This window comes from Drosophila miranda, chromosome 4, assembly GCF_003369915.1.
Source record: "Drosophila miranda strain MSH22 chromosome 4, D.miranda_PacBio2.1, whole genome shotgun sequence".
NCBI lineage: Eukaryota > Metazoa > Arthropoda > Insecta > Diptera > Drosophilidae > Drosophila > Drosophila miranda.
This window is the reverse complement of record NC_046677.1, coordinates 29268306-29286367: the sequence shown is the minus strand read 5'-3', so window position 1 is coordinate 29286367 and position 18062 is coordinate 29268306. Positions and strand designations below refer to the sequence as shown.

Genomic DNA, 18062 nt, shown 5'->3' with positions numbered 1-18062 from the left:
AAAGCAACAGCAGCCGGGCATTTAATCACAGGTTCGTTCTCTCTGCTGCCTCTGCAGTCGCGGCTTTGCTGGGGATATGTTTCAATAAATTCCAAGCAAATCAAAACATACAAAACACATCCCAGCTCCAGTGGAAAGAGGGAGAGAGAGGGAGTGTGTTGCGGGGAATCGGAGAATCTGAGAACTGGGCGCACGCGTAATGGCTAATGAATGCGCGAATGCCTTGCGGCATCTCCCCACATAAGTCAATGTGCAACCCAGAGAAACACAGAGACGGAGACGGAGGCGGAGACGACTCCTCTCTCGTAGATGGTCAGCGATCTGTTGCTGCAGCCTTGCCCTTAGCGTAAAAGGAGCCCAGCCCAAGAGGCAGCGGCAGCAGCAGCAGCAGCAGCGATATGGATGATATGGATGATGATATGCTGGAGTAGAAGGAGGGTAAGCCAGAAGACGTTATGGTTCATAAAGCAAAAACTACAGAAGGCAAAAAATTGCAAGGGAAATTGGATTTAGGCTCAACTGAAAGTCGGAATACTCTTTTCGGAATAAGGAAATTGTATTCGGAAAAGTGAACTTTTGAACGATAAATAATGCCATTCTAGGGTTAATAGTTTCAGAATTCGAAATCTTTGTTATTTAAAGAGTTTTTCTTGAGCCAAATATATAATCATTTTGTGGTTTGAAATGTGTCCTTAGCATATTCGGATCGGATACTCATTTGGAGGATTTATTGTGAAAATTAGATTTAGATTCAAATCCCTAAAAAGTATATCATTTTGGGTACCGCTTCCTTCAATATTTTAAGGGTTTTTTGGGCATGAAAAATACTATAAATGGAATTTTCTAGGTTCTATAAACTGTACGAAAGATGTAGGGCTAAAAGATTCCTAAACGTTTTCCTAATTTATCCTTAATTCCGATCCTTTGTTGTACAAATTATAGTCTGCTGTTCAGACATTCGAATACTTGTCGAATCTTTTCTTTCTGTGCCTTTTGCTCTCTTTTCTCCACCGCAAATCTCTTGTTAATTTGTCAATGCCCTTTACGCAGGGGAAGGGAATGCCTTAAGACGTAGAGAAAGAGAGAGAGAGGAAGAGACAGGCGGCAACAGCCGCCAAACATTGGGAGAAACATCTGCTGCGCTCTGCCGCTGCCGCTGCCAGGGTCTCTGCTGCCAGTTGATGAACTCGATTCCACTTGCTTGCCGTCTCGCTTGCACTTTTCAAAGCATGGCTTCTCTTCCCCTTCTCCCTCCCCTTCTACTTCTTCTGCTTCGTTCGTCTGTTGCGCAGGCGCACAAGTACACACACACACACACACGCGCGCACATGAAACGGCTGGCACTCACTCCCCCATCCCTCCCGTGCTCGCCACTCAACGATCGGCTTGTTCCCTCTTTGGGATCTTCGCTCTCTTTCTTTCTTTGTGCATCGTCTACAATGTTTTTGATACCCTTCGCAGAGAGAGTGAGAGCGAGAGAGAGGGGAAGATCCCAAACCACTGTGAAACAATCAATCAAAAAACTGTCATTTTGAAAGCAGTTTTCTTTGAACGTAAAATATTTGAAAATTCCTCCACAATTCGAATCGAAAATCTATCAACAATTCGGTGTATCGGAGACCTGCAAGGGTATCAAATGGTTCGGTACGTTTCTGGTAATCCATTTATAATTCTCATGCCTCGCTGCAATGCATTTTTCACCCCGCTTTGAGCCCTGGCTCTACTCCACCTCACTGCCTCCCTCTCTTTCGCTCTTGTGTTGTGTCTTTTTTAATTTGGTTCACAAAATACCTCGCGTTGTTGTTGAAATTCTTTAGCAATCATTCTGTCTTCCTCTCCTGCACTTCTGCCTCTCCGGAGAGTCTTATGTGTGTGTGCTCCCTCTCTCTCTCTCTTTTGTCTGGCAGCAGTCTCTCGATTTTTGACAGGTGGTGGAGTTTTGTATTCAATTTCTTTTTGGAGCGACTTTTGCTCTTGGGCTCGTTTTTGGGTTCTGTTCTTCGGTTCTTCATCTTTTTCTTCTTCTTCTTTTTTTGCCTATTCATAAAAATGAAAATGTGTGGCAGGCAGACAGCACAAGGAGCAGAAGGTGGAGAAGGAGCGACAAGGGTGGGCAAGGGGGTTGGAGGGGGGGTCTGAAAGAAGGACCAAAACGCAGACAAAAGATTGCCCCAGACAGCAGACATATGGAGCGAAGAGCAGAGCACCACAGATGAAGGATGCTGTGGGTCTTCCATGCTCGATTCTCGATACTCATTCCTTGGTTCAATGCACTCTTTGAAATTAGTTTTTTTTTTCGAGACTAATTGGATTCTCTTTTCTCTCTCTTTCAGTTGAAACCCTGGCCAGGATGCGGCTCTAAGCGAGAAGGAGACAATTCCCCCCGTCCCCCCCCCCCCCGGAGAGTAGAAACCAAAAGCGATGTCCAAGCAAGTGTTCTCGGCGCATCCAGCGCTGGCCGTGGAGCAGCTGCAGCAGGCAGAGCAGGAGGAGATCAGCAGCTGTAATCCTCACCAGCAGCAGCAGCACCAGCAGCGATCATCCACGGCGCCGCAGAGCAGGCGGCATGGCAAGGCCACGCCCAAAAAGTACACCATGAGCAGAAGCTGTGCAGGCGGAGGCGCCACTAGCGCCCCTAGCACCACTGTCCATCAGCCCACAATAGCAACAACAACAACAACAACAACGATACCCGCCATCAGTAGTCCCCCGGAAGCGATCAGCAGAAAGACGCTGCCGGTTCGAACGAATTACGCGGCCGTCGATGACGACGACGACATCGAGTGCGAGGACGTGGACGAAGTGAACTTTGGGCAGCCCCGCGATCAGACGGAGACGGAGACTAGACAACAAAACACCAAAGACTGCGGCACGGATGAGACGGATCACGTCCAGCAGCGGCACAAGCGGCATCCACACAGCAGCAGCAGCAACAGCAACAGTCGGCACCATCCGCAGCTGAAAGACGTTGGACGCGGAGCAGCAGCACCAGATGAGAGCGATCTGAGTAGCGTGGTTAGCTCCCCGTCGGTCAGTACCGTGTCCTCGCCCCTGTCGACGCCCACGCGGCTGCCACAGGCACTGCAGCAGCAGCTCCATTGCTGCCAAAAGGTGTCCGGATCGGGGGCATGCATAGCCGGAGGAGCCACGCCAGCGGCAGCAGCTGGTGGCGAGTCCCGAGCGCGGACGCAACAGCAGGGCCAGCACTCACACCGTCACCATCACAGTCAGCAGCACCACCATCACCACCACCATCATCATGCCAACGCCGCAGCGGGTTGTGCGGGCGGAGGAGGAGGTGGAGGAGGAGCTGCAGCAGCCAGTGGAGGAGCCAGTGGATCCTGCAACAAGAACAAGAAGCTCGATCCCCGGCTGAGTCCGTCGCCCTATCGCCAGCTATTGCCCATTGCACTGTGCCTGCTCTCGTTTGCGACAGTCTTTGCCACATTGATTGTCTACATGGACACGACAGGTGAGTGGCTCCGATCCTCTAGGCAGATCTCCCCCTCCCCACTACCCTCCCCACTACCCTCCTCCCTCCATCCATCCACAAACCAGAGAACCTTCGCCCTAACTGTGTTTATATTTAAATTTGATATCTTTTGGCATATGCCTCTCGTGTGTTTTTTCTTTCTTTCTCTCTTTTTTTCCTAGACCGGATGTAGGCTGTGTTTGTTCTGTCGATCCTTGGGATCCTTTGGGTTCCTTTCCCGGTAATGGGCACACTTTTGAGATTAGTTTACGCATCATCAACACTGTCCACTGTCCAATGTCCAATGTCCCTCTTCCCTTCCGATGATGCCATCTTTTGTCATAGATCGCTGCCAATCTCCTCTCTCGTCTTTTTTTTTGTCGTGGGCGTGTGTTTAGTGGCAGCATTGTCTTGTGGCGCTGTGGCGCTTCCTGTCTGCAACATCACTTGGCAACAGGCGCAGCTGTCGCTGTCCCCAAAACGTTTCCCCTGCCCTTCCAGAGACACGTGCTGCCTGCCACAAAGACAGCCGCCTCCACGTCGAAGGAATATCTAATTGCCATTCGAAAGAGTGTGTGCTTTCAATGCTGTAAGGTCTGAAGTCTAGAGTGGAGTTGTAGAAACAGAATGATTCCATATTATCACCTTAAGCAAAAAAGAATTCCACAAATGCTTGAAGCAGATACAAACTGTATCTAAAGCTTCGATAAGACAACAGCAGAAGATTATACGATTATGGGGGTGATATTTGTCTAGTATTTCCAGCAAAAGCCTTCCCTTGAATAAAGCGACAGAGAGACAACCTTGTCACTTATAGATCTGTAGATCTGTTGATCTGTAAGTAAAAGATGACTCATCTCAGAGTCGTATCTGTCGTATCTTTTTAGTTAGCTAGATGGCCATCTATCCACATTACGAGTATTTCCAGATCACAGACAAAAACACACAATCTGTCGGATGAGGCAATTTCTTTTAATTCGCTAAAATACAGACGACAGTCGGCGGTCGTCCGTCGGTGCCAATGCCATGCGAGATACGAGATACTCGTACATCCCAAGTGGATCGAGTAGTACGAAAAAGTATGTACAAAATAAATTTGCTTAATGAAAGCGGAAAGCATTTTTACAAGCGAAAATTAGTAGTTGATTTTTTTTTTTTTTTGCATATGAAATGTGCTCTCTCAATGGATGGACCGTCGTGTGACTCATGCAGCCAAAAAACGAGTGACTAAGGGCCCAAAGAGGCCTAAGATACCCCGAAAGGCAGAGAAAATCAATGCCAGACCATTGATTGTTGTTGCAGCTGTTCAAAGTTCTTCGACTCCTCGTGCCCGGACTAGAGACATTTTAAAATTCCACTCAAGTGTTGGCAATTTTCTCTGTACTTCCTTCGGAGCTGCTGCCTGCCGCCTGTCGCCTGCCTCCGGCTTCTTCCGTAGCGCCAACATTTCTTCGTTTTGTTTTGTTTTGTTTTGTTTTGTTTTCTTTTCTTTTGTGTGGAATATTTTTGTCGGCACTGTCTCGAGAACTGGAGAATATGCAAATGCCATTCAAAGAATGGCAATTTTACAGTGCCATTTGTCAGCTGTGCCGCTCAGCTGATGGAAATGGAGGAGCTGGACGGCCGGAGTGTCGGGCAGTCTGTGGGCAAGTGCAACGGGGGAGGGTCTTCTCTTTACAAGGGTTCCATTTTCAAGTATTCTCCATCCAAAAGAAACTTTTCTGAATCTCAATCGTTCCATTCAAAGAGTTCAATTGTTAAATCGTCTTTTATCAGTTTATATCGCTATAATCGTTCCATTTTCTTGTGTAGGAATAATGGTTATGGAATTTTTTGATAAGATAAGATAAGAATAAGAATTTCTATAATTTAGATGCAAGAAAATACTTGGAATTCTAGGAATCAAGTTAGATATAACTTGAGCCCTTTAGAGTAAGGCTTTCCCTTCGTTCCAAACTTGAAAGTATTATTCCATTGAAGTCCCGCCCTGTAATGGCCTATCGCTGAGGGCGCAAGGGCTATACATGAGTTTGCCAGCACTCCATAGACCCTTGGAATGGTGAAATCTTAAGTCTTGGTTTGTCACCAGTGTTAACTCAATCAGTTGTGTGATGATTAACGAGTGTTAACGAACCAAATGAGTGTCCCCCACATGCATTTGTTGCTCATTCGATAGGTATGCGTGACTACAGTTATTTGTTGCTTAAAGTAGAAATATTAAGAGTTTGTGCATGCCAATCGGTTCTTAAAAATTGTAGTCCACAAATTAGTTTTCCAGGCAAACGAACGATGTAGTTTGGAGGCATGCCGATGAGCCAACTGTTTCATGGTTCTGGTTCTGTTTCAATTTCTGGTAGTTGCATTTTTTCTGACGTGCAGCTCATTTTAAGTGACTCTTGTTTGAATTTGAGCGGACTGCAACATTCTTTGACGACATTCTTTGTCGATAGCACCAATCAGCACTTTCGGATGAGCGGCATATTCAGTATCTGGCTCTTACTCGAAAGCGAGACGAAGGAATAACGAAAATAATACTTTGAAGAATCCATCTCGATGATTTCTTCATAAATATATTCTTTATGTCTTTTTCATTCAGCTCCCCCTGAAATTCGATATTAAAATGATTATTCCCAATGATTTCTTGTCATAAACGTAGACAGAAATGCATAAAGATGGTTGGCTATTTTTCTGTTGTTTTTTTTTTTGGTGAGGCATCAAATTGATATAAAACTGGTGCTACCCCGTGATGATGATTGCTGTGCTATAAATCCGTCGTTTCATTTGCCGAAAGGGGTTATATATCATCCTCTTATTGGTCGATAATATACGATTCGTACTCCTCTTTTGTTTCCCATCAAAGTCGTCGCCACATCGACTAGACAGACGACTGGGGAGAGCTGCCACTGGATCTGGACTTGGAGTTGAAGTTGGGCGTGTCACATGTCCAAGACCCAGACCCAGACTCATTTTTATGGCTCATTGATGGCTCTATTAGGTTTATACGAGCGAACGGATTCATAAACAAAAATAATCGTAAATTAGCCAGGCATTCCTCCTCCTCCTTCAGCTGCTGCCTGCTTCTGCTGCTGCGGAACAAAAGCGACTGCTTATAAATTTAACACGTTCCAAGATTGGAGGGGACAAAGGTTGAGGGCAGCGAGCGGAGCTTTGTGGCAGACCCAAAAAGATTTCCCCAAATCATGCACTTGACACAGACGGAAACCCGTCTCTGAAACCCGAAACAAAAATGATCCCAAAACCCCAAACCAAAGTAAAACGAAAATCCGTATCAAAATGAAACGAAAAAACCCCGCAGCAAAATGCGCTTATTAAAATGACAAATTTGTTTGTCGGTGGTTCTGGAATGTGTGTCGGCTTCCGATCTCCGACCAAAAGTATTCCCCATCTCAAACTCCAACGCCATTCCCATTTCCATTTCCCAAGCTGCCAAAAACCTTTTGGGCCCATGGATGACTCTTGAAAATCCCAAAAATTCCAGATCTCACAATTGGTTTTTCTTCAGATTTTTTGTGTTTTTTGTTTTTTGTGCTGGCCTATGCGGTGTCTTCTCTTCTGTTTTGTTACACATGCCCTCGGCCGCTTTTCTACTTATTTTTCTGCTACCAAACCATTCTTTCGTTTACTTCTTCAGAAACTGATGATGATGATGGTTAGAAGGGCCCCCAAAAAACTACAATCCCTAGATTTGTTGTAAGCGTCACGTTTTGTGGACGGCGGACTGTTGATTGTTGCCATGACTCAAGCACTTTTGATGGTCTCTCTCTCTATCTCTCTCTGGGGAAAGATTCGGAATCGGAAATTGCATTTGATGTTTTGGCGGCAACATTAAATGTGTGTGCGTGTGTGTGTGTGTGTCTGTTGTGCGATCCTTGATGGATAGTCTTGAAAAAGGATGAGCCTTTGGATACCAAGAAGTTATGGAAATTATGGGAATATTCTTACACAATAAATGATTAGAAATAATTATAATTGAAATAGAAATTAGGGAAATTACAACCGGATGTGTCTTAGAAATTAGAGAATGAAATTCTTGAGAAAATCATTAATTCAATTTACGTTAAAAAATTAGACAAGTGAGGCTTGAAATGTTAAGCAGGTAAATAAATACAGTCTAAGAGCGGAAAAACGGTCCACCTTCCATCGAACTAACCGAGAGGCGATGCTGGATGACGCGCGACACGTCTGATCCAGGAATATAGTAGATTTACTGTGAAATATGTTGGAAAAAATAAGGAAAAAAAATCTGTAAAGAAGGAACGCATGAAACGGACTGGCCGAGGGGCTCTGCTGCATGACGTGCGATTGGGAATGATGGAATGAAACAATTGGACCCTCAAGCCTGTGGAATGTTACTCAATATGGAAATCGATATCTCAACATAATCGGAACAAGGCAATCATCAATCGATTCTCGTGGAATCCCTGGTTGTCCGCCTCTTCCGCCTCTCTTGGACGGAATGTCTGTCCACTCACAGAAGCTTTCACTGTATTTACTCGGGGTATTTGTTGTTTACGTTTCACTTTTGTTTTTTCTGTTTTTCGATTACATCCCCAGTGTCAAAAGTGGAGGCTAATGACACTGCAGCACCTGCAACCTCCCACCCCCTGGACAAGCAGCCAAAAGAAAAGCACGAGCCAAACAAGTGAAAAGCGGCAACGTTGCGTGGCATGAATGAATGATGGCAACGGCAACACACCAACAGCCAACACCAACATCAGTGGTGCAGACATGGCAGCGAGCGGTGAACGGTGAAAGCCGCCGCCGCCGTCAGCTAATCGATGACTAAGTAATCGCATGGCGTCGATAAGTAGGCTATGTTTGGATTATGACACAAAATGGTGCAAGCAGCGAAGGGGAGGCCGCGGGGGAGTGGCACAACCAGAAATCAGAATTATGTGCGGGGCGGCACGACACGTATTTGGGGTAGGAAAAAGGTATTGGGGCTATGCTTTACCGCCGTACGAGTACACGTGTATTTGACAGTTAAGATAAATGGTAATAAATTGATGGAATTCATGGAATTCGAATTGGGTGTTTCAAAGGATACGCGTACATTATGGAACTGTGGAAAGATTTATGTACATAAATCATAGGAATATCAAAGGCATATAATAGAAAATCGATTTAGATAGAAGACATTTGAGAACTCTCTTGGGTTCCATTGGAATAGATATTTGGCGTTGCGTATGCAAGGATTTTACCCGAAAAGACAGAAAAATGCAGAAGAACCGAAACTAGAGCCGATAAACATATTTGTCTAATTCGAATTTCTTATTCCACCGAGTTGGATTCTTCTTTCCCAAGCGTTCCCCAGTGGAATGCCGCGTGATGCAGCAGCGCCTCTCGGTCTGGGAATTGCGCGTAGCCGGAGTGCATTTCTTGCAGTGCGTGACACCTCTTAAAATATTTAATTTCTAGTGCAATTTCTAGTAAATGGAAAACATCGTTGACAGAATGCTCTGTGCAACGCCCCCCTTCTAAAAGTGGGGGCGTGGCTGTCTGTCAGGGGGCATTAATCATGTTAAGAAGGCATTATCTTTGCACTTGAAGGCGATTACATGGATGTCACATTGTCTGTCTGTCTGTCTGTCTCTCGGTTGCGGTTCCGTTGGTGACAATTTGCAAATTGCAACTTTAATTGAAATTCACACAAACACACACATACTACCACTACTATTACTAATGACTTAATTCCCGTTAAGCACGCAGCGACAGCGACAGTTGAGGTCGCGGACAAGCCCCTCATTTGGACTGCTTCTAAGCAGTTTTTACAACAACTACAACTATTACTACTACTACCCTCCCTTTTGCGACCCATCCACCGGATGTCATTCAGCCGCCACCGACCACCACCTACTCCTACTCTTCGTCTGGCCATGTGATTCATAATTTCGTGTGCAACATTGTGTTGCATGGCCCCCCCTTTCGGCACGCCACTCTGAACATCAGAGAAAATCCACCCCCGCAGCGTCATCGCGTCGTCGTCTGCTGTGTCATGGTGCCCTGGCAGCGACTCTCCCCCTCTCACCCGCTATCGTAGATGGAGAATGGAGATCGGAGGAGGCCCCCGCCGCCAAAGCGCAGCGAGTGCTCAATTTGAAAAGCAAAGCTCAAATGGCATTATCACAGCATGCGCCAAGAGAGTGTACGAGCCACCAGAGCACAGCCACAGCCACAGCCACAGCCTTCTTGCGGGTTGGGTATAGGTCTGTGCCACCCGCATTTGGGTCTCGGGTTTTGCAACCCTCCCTTGCAATTGCGCAATTTCTTTTGCGTCGTCGTCGTCATCGTGTGTGTTCCCCATCGATAAAGTTAACGGCCAGGAAAACTGATGGGAAAACTGCCCTCGAGGGCGATTTCGTTTAGAGATATTTCAATCAGGGCCCTGATAAATGGGAAAGAAACGTTTAACGCATTGAAAGAGGCTCAATCGAGGGTTTACTGGTTATTCAACACTGTTTTTGTGGGAAGGAACTTTTATCGCTCTTCCACTGTTCCAAATTTCCTATTCGTTTCGTTTGTTTCTGGAAATTTGTTTCTCATGAATCGCTTTAGCAAATAAACCGTTTTTCAAGTGAAAGTATCAAGAAAGTACCGAATTTATCGGTAAGATACAGTCTCGCAGAGAGTTCAAAAGGTTTTATTTAATCACTGTTCCACTGTTGTTCCAAATCTTTGAAAAAACACATTGAATGTGTAGGCCGTCTAACCCGGGAATTGTAGTGACCAATATCGGTGCGTGAGTGAAATGTATAGGTATAAAAACACAAACCCGGTGATTTAATGTAACTCTTTTTTATTAGCTGCGCGTCCGTCTCTCACAATCGCCATTTTCAAAGTGCCCTCACTCTCTTCTCGATGTTTCTTATCCGATATCTCACTATTGGTATTTCCCACCGAGTGTATCGATGGTGCGGTAAATACCAATGCGCGCTGTATGCTATTTTAAATACTAGTTGAATGCCTCACTAATTATTACCTTGCTACAAATGTTCCCTTCTTTCAAAGCCTAAAACGTTTTATACTCTCTGATTTTCCAACAATAGATACAACACGTCACCGTCACTCCTTTAACCTTTTTTTTTTTCCAAAAACAGGAAGGCACTTTTCTTGCGTTCTTGATAAAGTTGTTCCTCGACCCGCCCCCCGCCCCTGCCCTGCCATGCATTCAAAAGTGCAGTTTCACACTTGATCACGTGATGCAAAAGTTTACCCTGCATTGCCCTTTTGTATTTCGCCACTCTTTAATGGCCGGGCCTTGTGCCAGGCGGTGATTAAGATCCGACCCACATAGATTAGGCCCACACACACACACACACACAGTGAGAGAGAAAGAGGGGGAGGCGGGAACACACTTGTGCTAATAAATCAGCGTTGTCGCTGGTTTTGTTCTGTTCTGTTTGTTGGAACACAGAACACATCACCATTTACCAATATATAATCGCACAGTCGTACATCTGAGAACGACACAGAATGGAAATGGCCCATTTAGAATAGCGCCAAACGGGCAATTACCAGATAGACCCAGAGCCAAAAGAACCAAAGCGTTGCACAAATCAATAACACAACCAGGCAATAGGCACAATTCTTATTATACAATACAATTTAGTGTAGAAGGAGGACATCCCCCGCCCCCCGAAAGCAGGCACGCAACTCCAGGACCCCATCCGTAACTATTTTAATTCTCATTCCTGGTACGTTTTTGGGTACGGGCTCTGGGATATTACACAACATTCGACTACGACGTTGTCGTAGAGCCCTCAAACAACAAAACAAACTGGTAAAACATTTAACAACATCCAAGTTTCGGATACTTTTATGCACATATTTACACTCGAAAAATGCACTAAAAAAAAGAAAGACAAAATAAGAAAAAAATTTAAAAAAAAAATAAAATAAAAAAATGAATTTTCCAATATTTTCAAAATAATAAATTAATTAAAAATTAACAAAATACAAAAACAATTATGAAAAAAAAATGTTTAAATACAAAAAAATATTATAAAAATTATATATTTTTATTCCAACAAAAGAAAAATAATTAAAAAGTTTATATTGGGACCCAAATTTGATAAATTTTAATCACTTTGTAAATAAAACATTGCCTTATAAAAATTGTGAACTTCAAATACGCAGTTTTTAAAGCAAATGAGACACATGTGCCTCAAGAATAAAGTTTTAAAAATAATTTTACAATTAAAACATTCAAACATCTATCTCATGTGGTAAAGAGCGATCAATACCAAGGTTCAACTAAGAGTAGTGCTCGAATGCTTCGCTACACAAATTTCACATAATCGAACGGACACATTCGTTTCCTTTGTTCCTAAGGGAATTGTGGTATTGAAACTTTTCCCAATATTTAAAGGACTAAATTCGTACCGAATTAACCTTCACCTTACTCATTTTCAAGTCACTCCCAAAACTTAAACCCCATTTTCCCCCAGGTGTACTATTTTTCTGCCAGTGTATAATTATTTGTTGTTTAACAACTTTTATTCGTAATTGAAAATGTATAAAAGTTGTGTGGGTTTTACTTTGGCCAGAGTTCTGCGTTCCTGTTTCTTTATTTGCCTTTCCTTTTGTTGAATTATTGAATAGGGCAGGGCGTGTTGTATGCACCAGTGCGGTGGCAGGGAGGGCAGGGCAGGCCAACGGCGACGACGACGACTGCGCTACCCCTGGAATAATCTGAATAAGTCAGCGCCTCAGGACGACGACGACGACGAGGTCTCGGTTCAACTTAAAGTTTTTATGCCGCCACCGCCGCTTAACCGCAATTAAACGTTGTGTGTGCTCTGTGGCCCAGTCGTTTGTCGAGCCGCCATTGAATATAATTTTCGGGGCCCTGTCATTTGTCTTGCCTGCCACCCTGATGGCCCTGACGACTGACGAGGACCGGCGACCCCTTGTGCAAATTAGAAATGTCAGCTTTTGACACCAAAATTGCGCTGCCCTGCCGCCCCGAGGGCAGATTTTTGGTACCCCGAGTTTCTTCAATTTCTTTTATCGGATTTACATGTGCCCTCGCATTTAACCGTTTTAAGCGGTTTTTATTGCACAGAACAGCTGCCGTCGGATCGGGGGGGGGGGGGGGGGGGAGCATTATATAATGTTTTGTTCCATTCCCGTTCCCATTCCCGTTTTCATGGCATACCATTTTCGGGGCTGGCTCTCGAATTCCATGCTGGTTGTGGCAGACAAATGATTCAATAATTCTCTTGACTTCTAATGGCACCATAATACGTCGGAACCTGAAACGCGGACGCAGACGCAGACGGAGACCCGCTATCAGATTTCCACACAACGCGCGACTAATAGTGGTATAAATTTTCCTCGTTTTCTTACGGTTTTGGGCACACTTTCCCTACTAGTCCATTACGAAGGTTCGACGGTTCGGGGGCTGGGACTGTGACTGGGGCGTTAATTAGTCAAAGTTTTCACTTGGAAATTACTGAAATGTCTACTCCGTTCAGCTAAATTGTGGCCCGTTCGTTCCTACCGCTCGCTTATATGTGTACCATCTGTAGCTGTATCTGTGTATCTGTATATCTATTATAATAAACTTTATGGCCATTTTGTGACCGAAACATAAAAAAAGTTTTAGTCGCAAAAATTTGCATGGCACATTTGGGCGTTGAATAGACAGCGAAAAATACAAAAAAAAAATATAAAAAATATATGTATGTAAAACGGCTACGGTTTTTGGGTGAGGCGCTCTGCATAATGATGGGAATTCGCTTTTGACGAGACTCGAGACTGAGGACTGAGGGAAAATATACGAGAATTATGGGGTTATTAGAAGTAGCCGAAATGGAAGATCGATTTGAGTGGATGTGCAGCCCACGCGTACAACTTTTTCTTGAAATTTATTGCAATATACTTTTTAGATTGAAAATGTGACCCGTTTTGGAAAAGAATTTTTGTTAATCTCAAGCCGGATGAAAATCTTAGAAGTAGAAACTACAGAGTTCGGTCCTTGTCCATAGACATAGATATCCTGCCGGAGAAAGCCGTTTAAAGATTTCTTGTTTCATTTCCACAAGTTCCAAATATCAGATGGACGGTGCTTTTTTGGGAGCTGTACCTGCAATAAATTCTAACCAGTTCTCCCCTCAATCGGTTCATTTTAATTTAAACTATTCCCAAAGAAACACTTTCAAACCATTCTTCATACATATGTTTTCCATTTCATTCCCTTTTTTTTGCTCCATTCCCCTTCATTCCTAACCTGTTGTATAATTCGGGCATTGCGCCCACTTAACTCCTCCCTTCTTTTTTGGCCGCCTGGGCTGACCAAAACACACTCGTCAGGTGACTGCCACAAATTGCTGCAAGTACATTTCGTATATATTTTAATTTCTTTTGGCCGGCTTTTACGATTGCGCTGTTTCTACGGCCGGAGGGCAGGCAAAACGAAACAAAAAGTGGAAATTGGCACAAGGAAAGTGTGAAAAGCAAATGAAACTTAGTTTTTTTTTTTTTTCTGCACGTGGAGTGTGAGGCAACTGAAACAAAACTATGGCAAATCGTTGACTTTTTGTTGCTATGGTTTATGGACGGACAGGTTGGGCCACAGGCCCCCAGTCGCCCAGTCCCCCAGGCCCTGTCATGAGTAGTCAAGTGGTAGGATAGAAACGAGGCAGGCCCGGTCATGTGCTAAATATCAAAGGCCGTGGGCCCATTATATTTTATGGGGCGGCACAGCAGCAGCGGCCATGCCGGCGGGTGGGGGGTGGTAGGCTGGCTTTTTTTCAAGGTGAGGTCGTGGCTGCCAAGTCGGATGTTTCCTCTCGACCTTCGAGAGGGGGCCTCCCACCTGTCACGCCCCACGTTTTACACTTTCACCTTTCAAGAAGTGTCTTGGCATTTAAGCTAAAAATTTGGCTAGGCGCTGGGCTTTAGATCTGATTGCTTATACTTTAAGACGTTCTACTATTAAAGTGAACATTTCTGCTTGACTTTCACCTGAACTCCATTTCGATTCGTGCCTAACCTTGAATGTTTCATTATTGCATTCCACTCTGTTCATAACCTCACATTATTCGACCTTCTATCGATGGACGCGTCGAAGCGTGCAACCGAATTCCTTGAATTTCTTCTCCTCAACAGCTGTTTTCGTTTCTAACCTCTTTCTTAGTCGTTCCATTATATTTTGTTCCTAATCCCACATTCGGAATCAGCAATCGCTTCATGGATATTACTATTTCTCTCAATCAGCATCCTTTATTTCCCTGTGTTCACTTTCATATATTTGGTCCATTCCACGCTGTTCCGGCCACGCACTCCTTCTATGAGAACACTTCACTCTCTCCTATCTCAAAATATCATGACACTTGGCCATATTTCTGCCACGTACTTCCCCCAAGCCCTTGGCTTTACATCTCTTTGTAGTTGCAAGAGCATGTTCCTCCGATTGAAGTGCCCTCAATTTGCCGAAATGCAAATGTGGTGGTCAATGCGCTCCAATTGGCAGCGAAGCGTGGCCAAGTTGGTGCCTAGCACGCCATGCCTCCTACTCCTACTCCACCTCCTCCTCCCACTCCTACTGCTCCTCCAGTGGTGCAACAGATTTTAATTAAATCCAATTACCGACCAACGAAGAAACAATATCAGCTCCTCCGACTTGAAGCCTGCCCCATAACTAATCTTTCAATATCTCGTTTCTATCTTTTCTCCTCCGCCACACAGAGATCCGCCATCAGCAGTTCCGCCTGAGCATGTCGCGCGACTACGAGCTGAATGGCGTTGCGCAAGACGATCCCAAACTCATTGCATTCCTGCGCCATTTCGAAATGGGCAAATATATGGGCAAGCCATCGGTCAAGGCAGCTGCGGCGGCGGCACAGCCCAACACGGGACTGGGCGTTGGAGTACCACCAGCAGCAGCAGCAGCAGCAGCAGCAGCTGGAGGATCCCTCAGTTCCTATGGCAACAGCAGCGGCAGCACAGCCGATCAGTTGGCCCACTATGTGGCCGATCTGTTGGGCGGAAAGATGGACGGAGCGGTGATTCAGTCGCTGAGCGGTCCGCTGGCCCATCTGATCACAGCGCCCTGGCTGAGCGAGCATCTCAATTGGATGGGAGTGCTGGTGGAGCCGGAGCCTCGCTGGTACTTCACGTTGCGCAAGCAGAATGCGCAACGGGCGCGCATGCAGGTGGTGCAGGCCTGTGTCTCTCCCAACACCTATCCCAAAGAGGTAAGCCCACGAAACTCGAAAGATAATGAAGATTTTAAGCCAACTATTTCGTTTGCGTTCAGATTACCATACACAACGAGGATGTGCGCATCAACAGTCTGCACGACGAGGAGACCTCGTGGTTCAATTCGCGTGTCAAATGCTTTCCGCTCTACACAATCATGCTGGCATGTGAGCGCACCGAATACGATTTGCTCAGTCTGGGCGTGCAGGGGCATGAGCTGGAGGTAAGTGAACCCGAAATAATTGTAACACTTTCTCTAAACATCTCTTTCTTTTTTGGGTTGTACAGATCTTGCAGACGCTGCCCTTTGACAAGGTGAAAATCCAAGTGATATCGATCCATCTGCTGGAAGATCACGAGGATGTGCACGACTATGTGCTGGACATAACCAGGTTCCTGGCGAGCAAATCCTACAAGCTGCAGCGTCGAATGGGACGCAACTACTTCTATCAGCGTCTGAATGTCGGTGCCACGCGTACGCGCAAGAAAGACATCCTCCTGCTTAAGACGCCCTAGACGCTCCTCAAGAAACGATCATCGACATCGATCCATCAACCCACGAACAACGACTTAGGGCCCGAATTGTTAGAGAAATCCGTGTAGAAGAGAAGTCCCGGCTAAACTTTATTTTCTAATGATAATTATTACAATACCTTACGCTACACTATATATACTATATACTATATATATATATATACAGATATATGTTGAATATGATTATGTACACGCTAAAAAACATACATATATATACTGTATACCGATTATGACATGTAGGATTCTTAGTTTTTGTAAAACTCAAATCTCTCTTTATTCTTTCCGATTTCTTGATGTTATTATTTCATTTATTATTTTGTCGAAATTTGTTTACTACTATAAATAAATATATACTATATTCTATATATATATATATATATATGCATATATAACGTATTATGATTTGCTATAAGCTATGCTAAATGAATGTTAAGCCTAAGCCGTCGTGTGTGGCAGCCAGCAGCATGCCCAGCCCCAGCCCCAGACCACTTTCGATGTATAAATTATAAATTGCAAGGGGCCCTGGCTCTGCTATTAGTCGTAGTCCTCCCTATAACACTATCCATCTATCTATACCCTTACCTATACCTATATGCAAGTCTATATGTTATATCGAATGCTTTATCTAGTAATCCCTAAGTGAACTACTACTAAGCGCCCGAAACGACGACGATCGATGAATGATGAATGAGAAAAGCGCAGACTACACAACACAACATTTAAATTATATTAAATTATTGAACCAAAACGAAGCACATCCATATACACACACACAGACACCAACACAACCATTGTACACACCAACAAACACACACACCACACACCACACAAACATAAGCGCAAGCGAATAAATATATAGAAAAAACTCATTTGCAAAAATCTGCTTTCAAACTCATCTCATACGCATAGTTAAAACATAAGAGAACCCACAAACACATACAAATATTAAATTAAAGAGAATCGAAACTATAGGCAGCATTCACACACACACACACATACACTCATGCACATTTTATATGTACTAGAAAATAAATCAATAACTAAATAAATAAATGTAAATGTAGCAACGATGCAACGATGATTAAATGTAAAAACCAATTCGTATTTCAATTACATTTTAGTAATTATGATGTATTATTATTTTTTATATATGAATGCACACTGAAATATATACAGAGAGAGAGTCAAATACATATGCTACGGTGTGAACTCGTTACACCTCGCCTTAAACCCCACACAAACACACACCTCCAAGAAAGAAAGAGAAACTCCCATAAACAGAGACACAGACACGCACCACACACAGAAAGATTGACGTAGAGAATCAGTGCCTTCGACTTAGACTTGAATAAAAGAAACCAAAATCTAAGCATACTCATAGAAACTCAATTGAAATTGTTGTACATATAGGAGAGCACCACATAAATACATAAACACATACTCGCAGCAGCAGTCCCCAGAACAAAACACTAACTAGTTGCCGTCTTGTTAAACTTGCCTTACCCCTACCCTTACCCGAATGGGAGGGAGGAGAGGATCCAGAGGATGGACGATCCAGCCCGAGAAGTCTTTAACCAAAACCAAACTCAAATCCGTCACATCCGTCGATCGCTATGCGAGATACGAATTAACAATAGACAAATACAAAACACAAACACACATACACATCACACACCACACCCTTAAAATTTAAGTACAGTGCTAATGTCTGTTTTGTTTTTAAGACTAATTCTAAAAATTTAGTTGTATCTTGTGTAAATTAGCGTTTAAACCAAATTTTAAGTAGGCTATTATGATAACTCCTTTTGATTTGGTCTTGTCCACCCCCCAT

The 18062-nt window shown here is 44.1% G+C and overlaps 1 protein-coding gene across 1 annotated transcript in view; it reads left to right on the top strand.

Moving 5' to 3' along the window:
• Window positions 1–17665, top strand: part of LOC108162781 (protein Star) — a 34900-nt gene extending 17235 nt beyond the window's left edge. The window contains exons 2-5 of the mRNA XM_017297679.2: window positions 2334–3472; window positions 15185–15693; window positions 15756–15920; window positions 15986–17665. Coding sequence (XP_017153168.1) covers window positions 2422–3472; window positions 15185–15693; window positions 15756–15920; window positions 15986–16213 — 1953 coding nt within the window. The 5' untranslated portion in view covers window positions 2334–2421 and the 3' untranslated portion in view covers window positions 16214–17665. The remainder of the gene's footprint in view (window positions 1–2333; window positions 3473–15184; window positions 15694–15755; window positions 15921–15985) is intronic.
• Window positions 17666–18062: the final 397 nt, after the last annotated feature.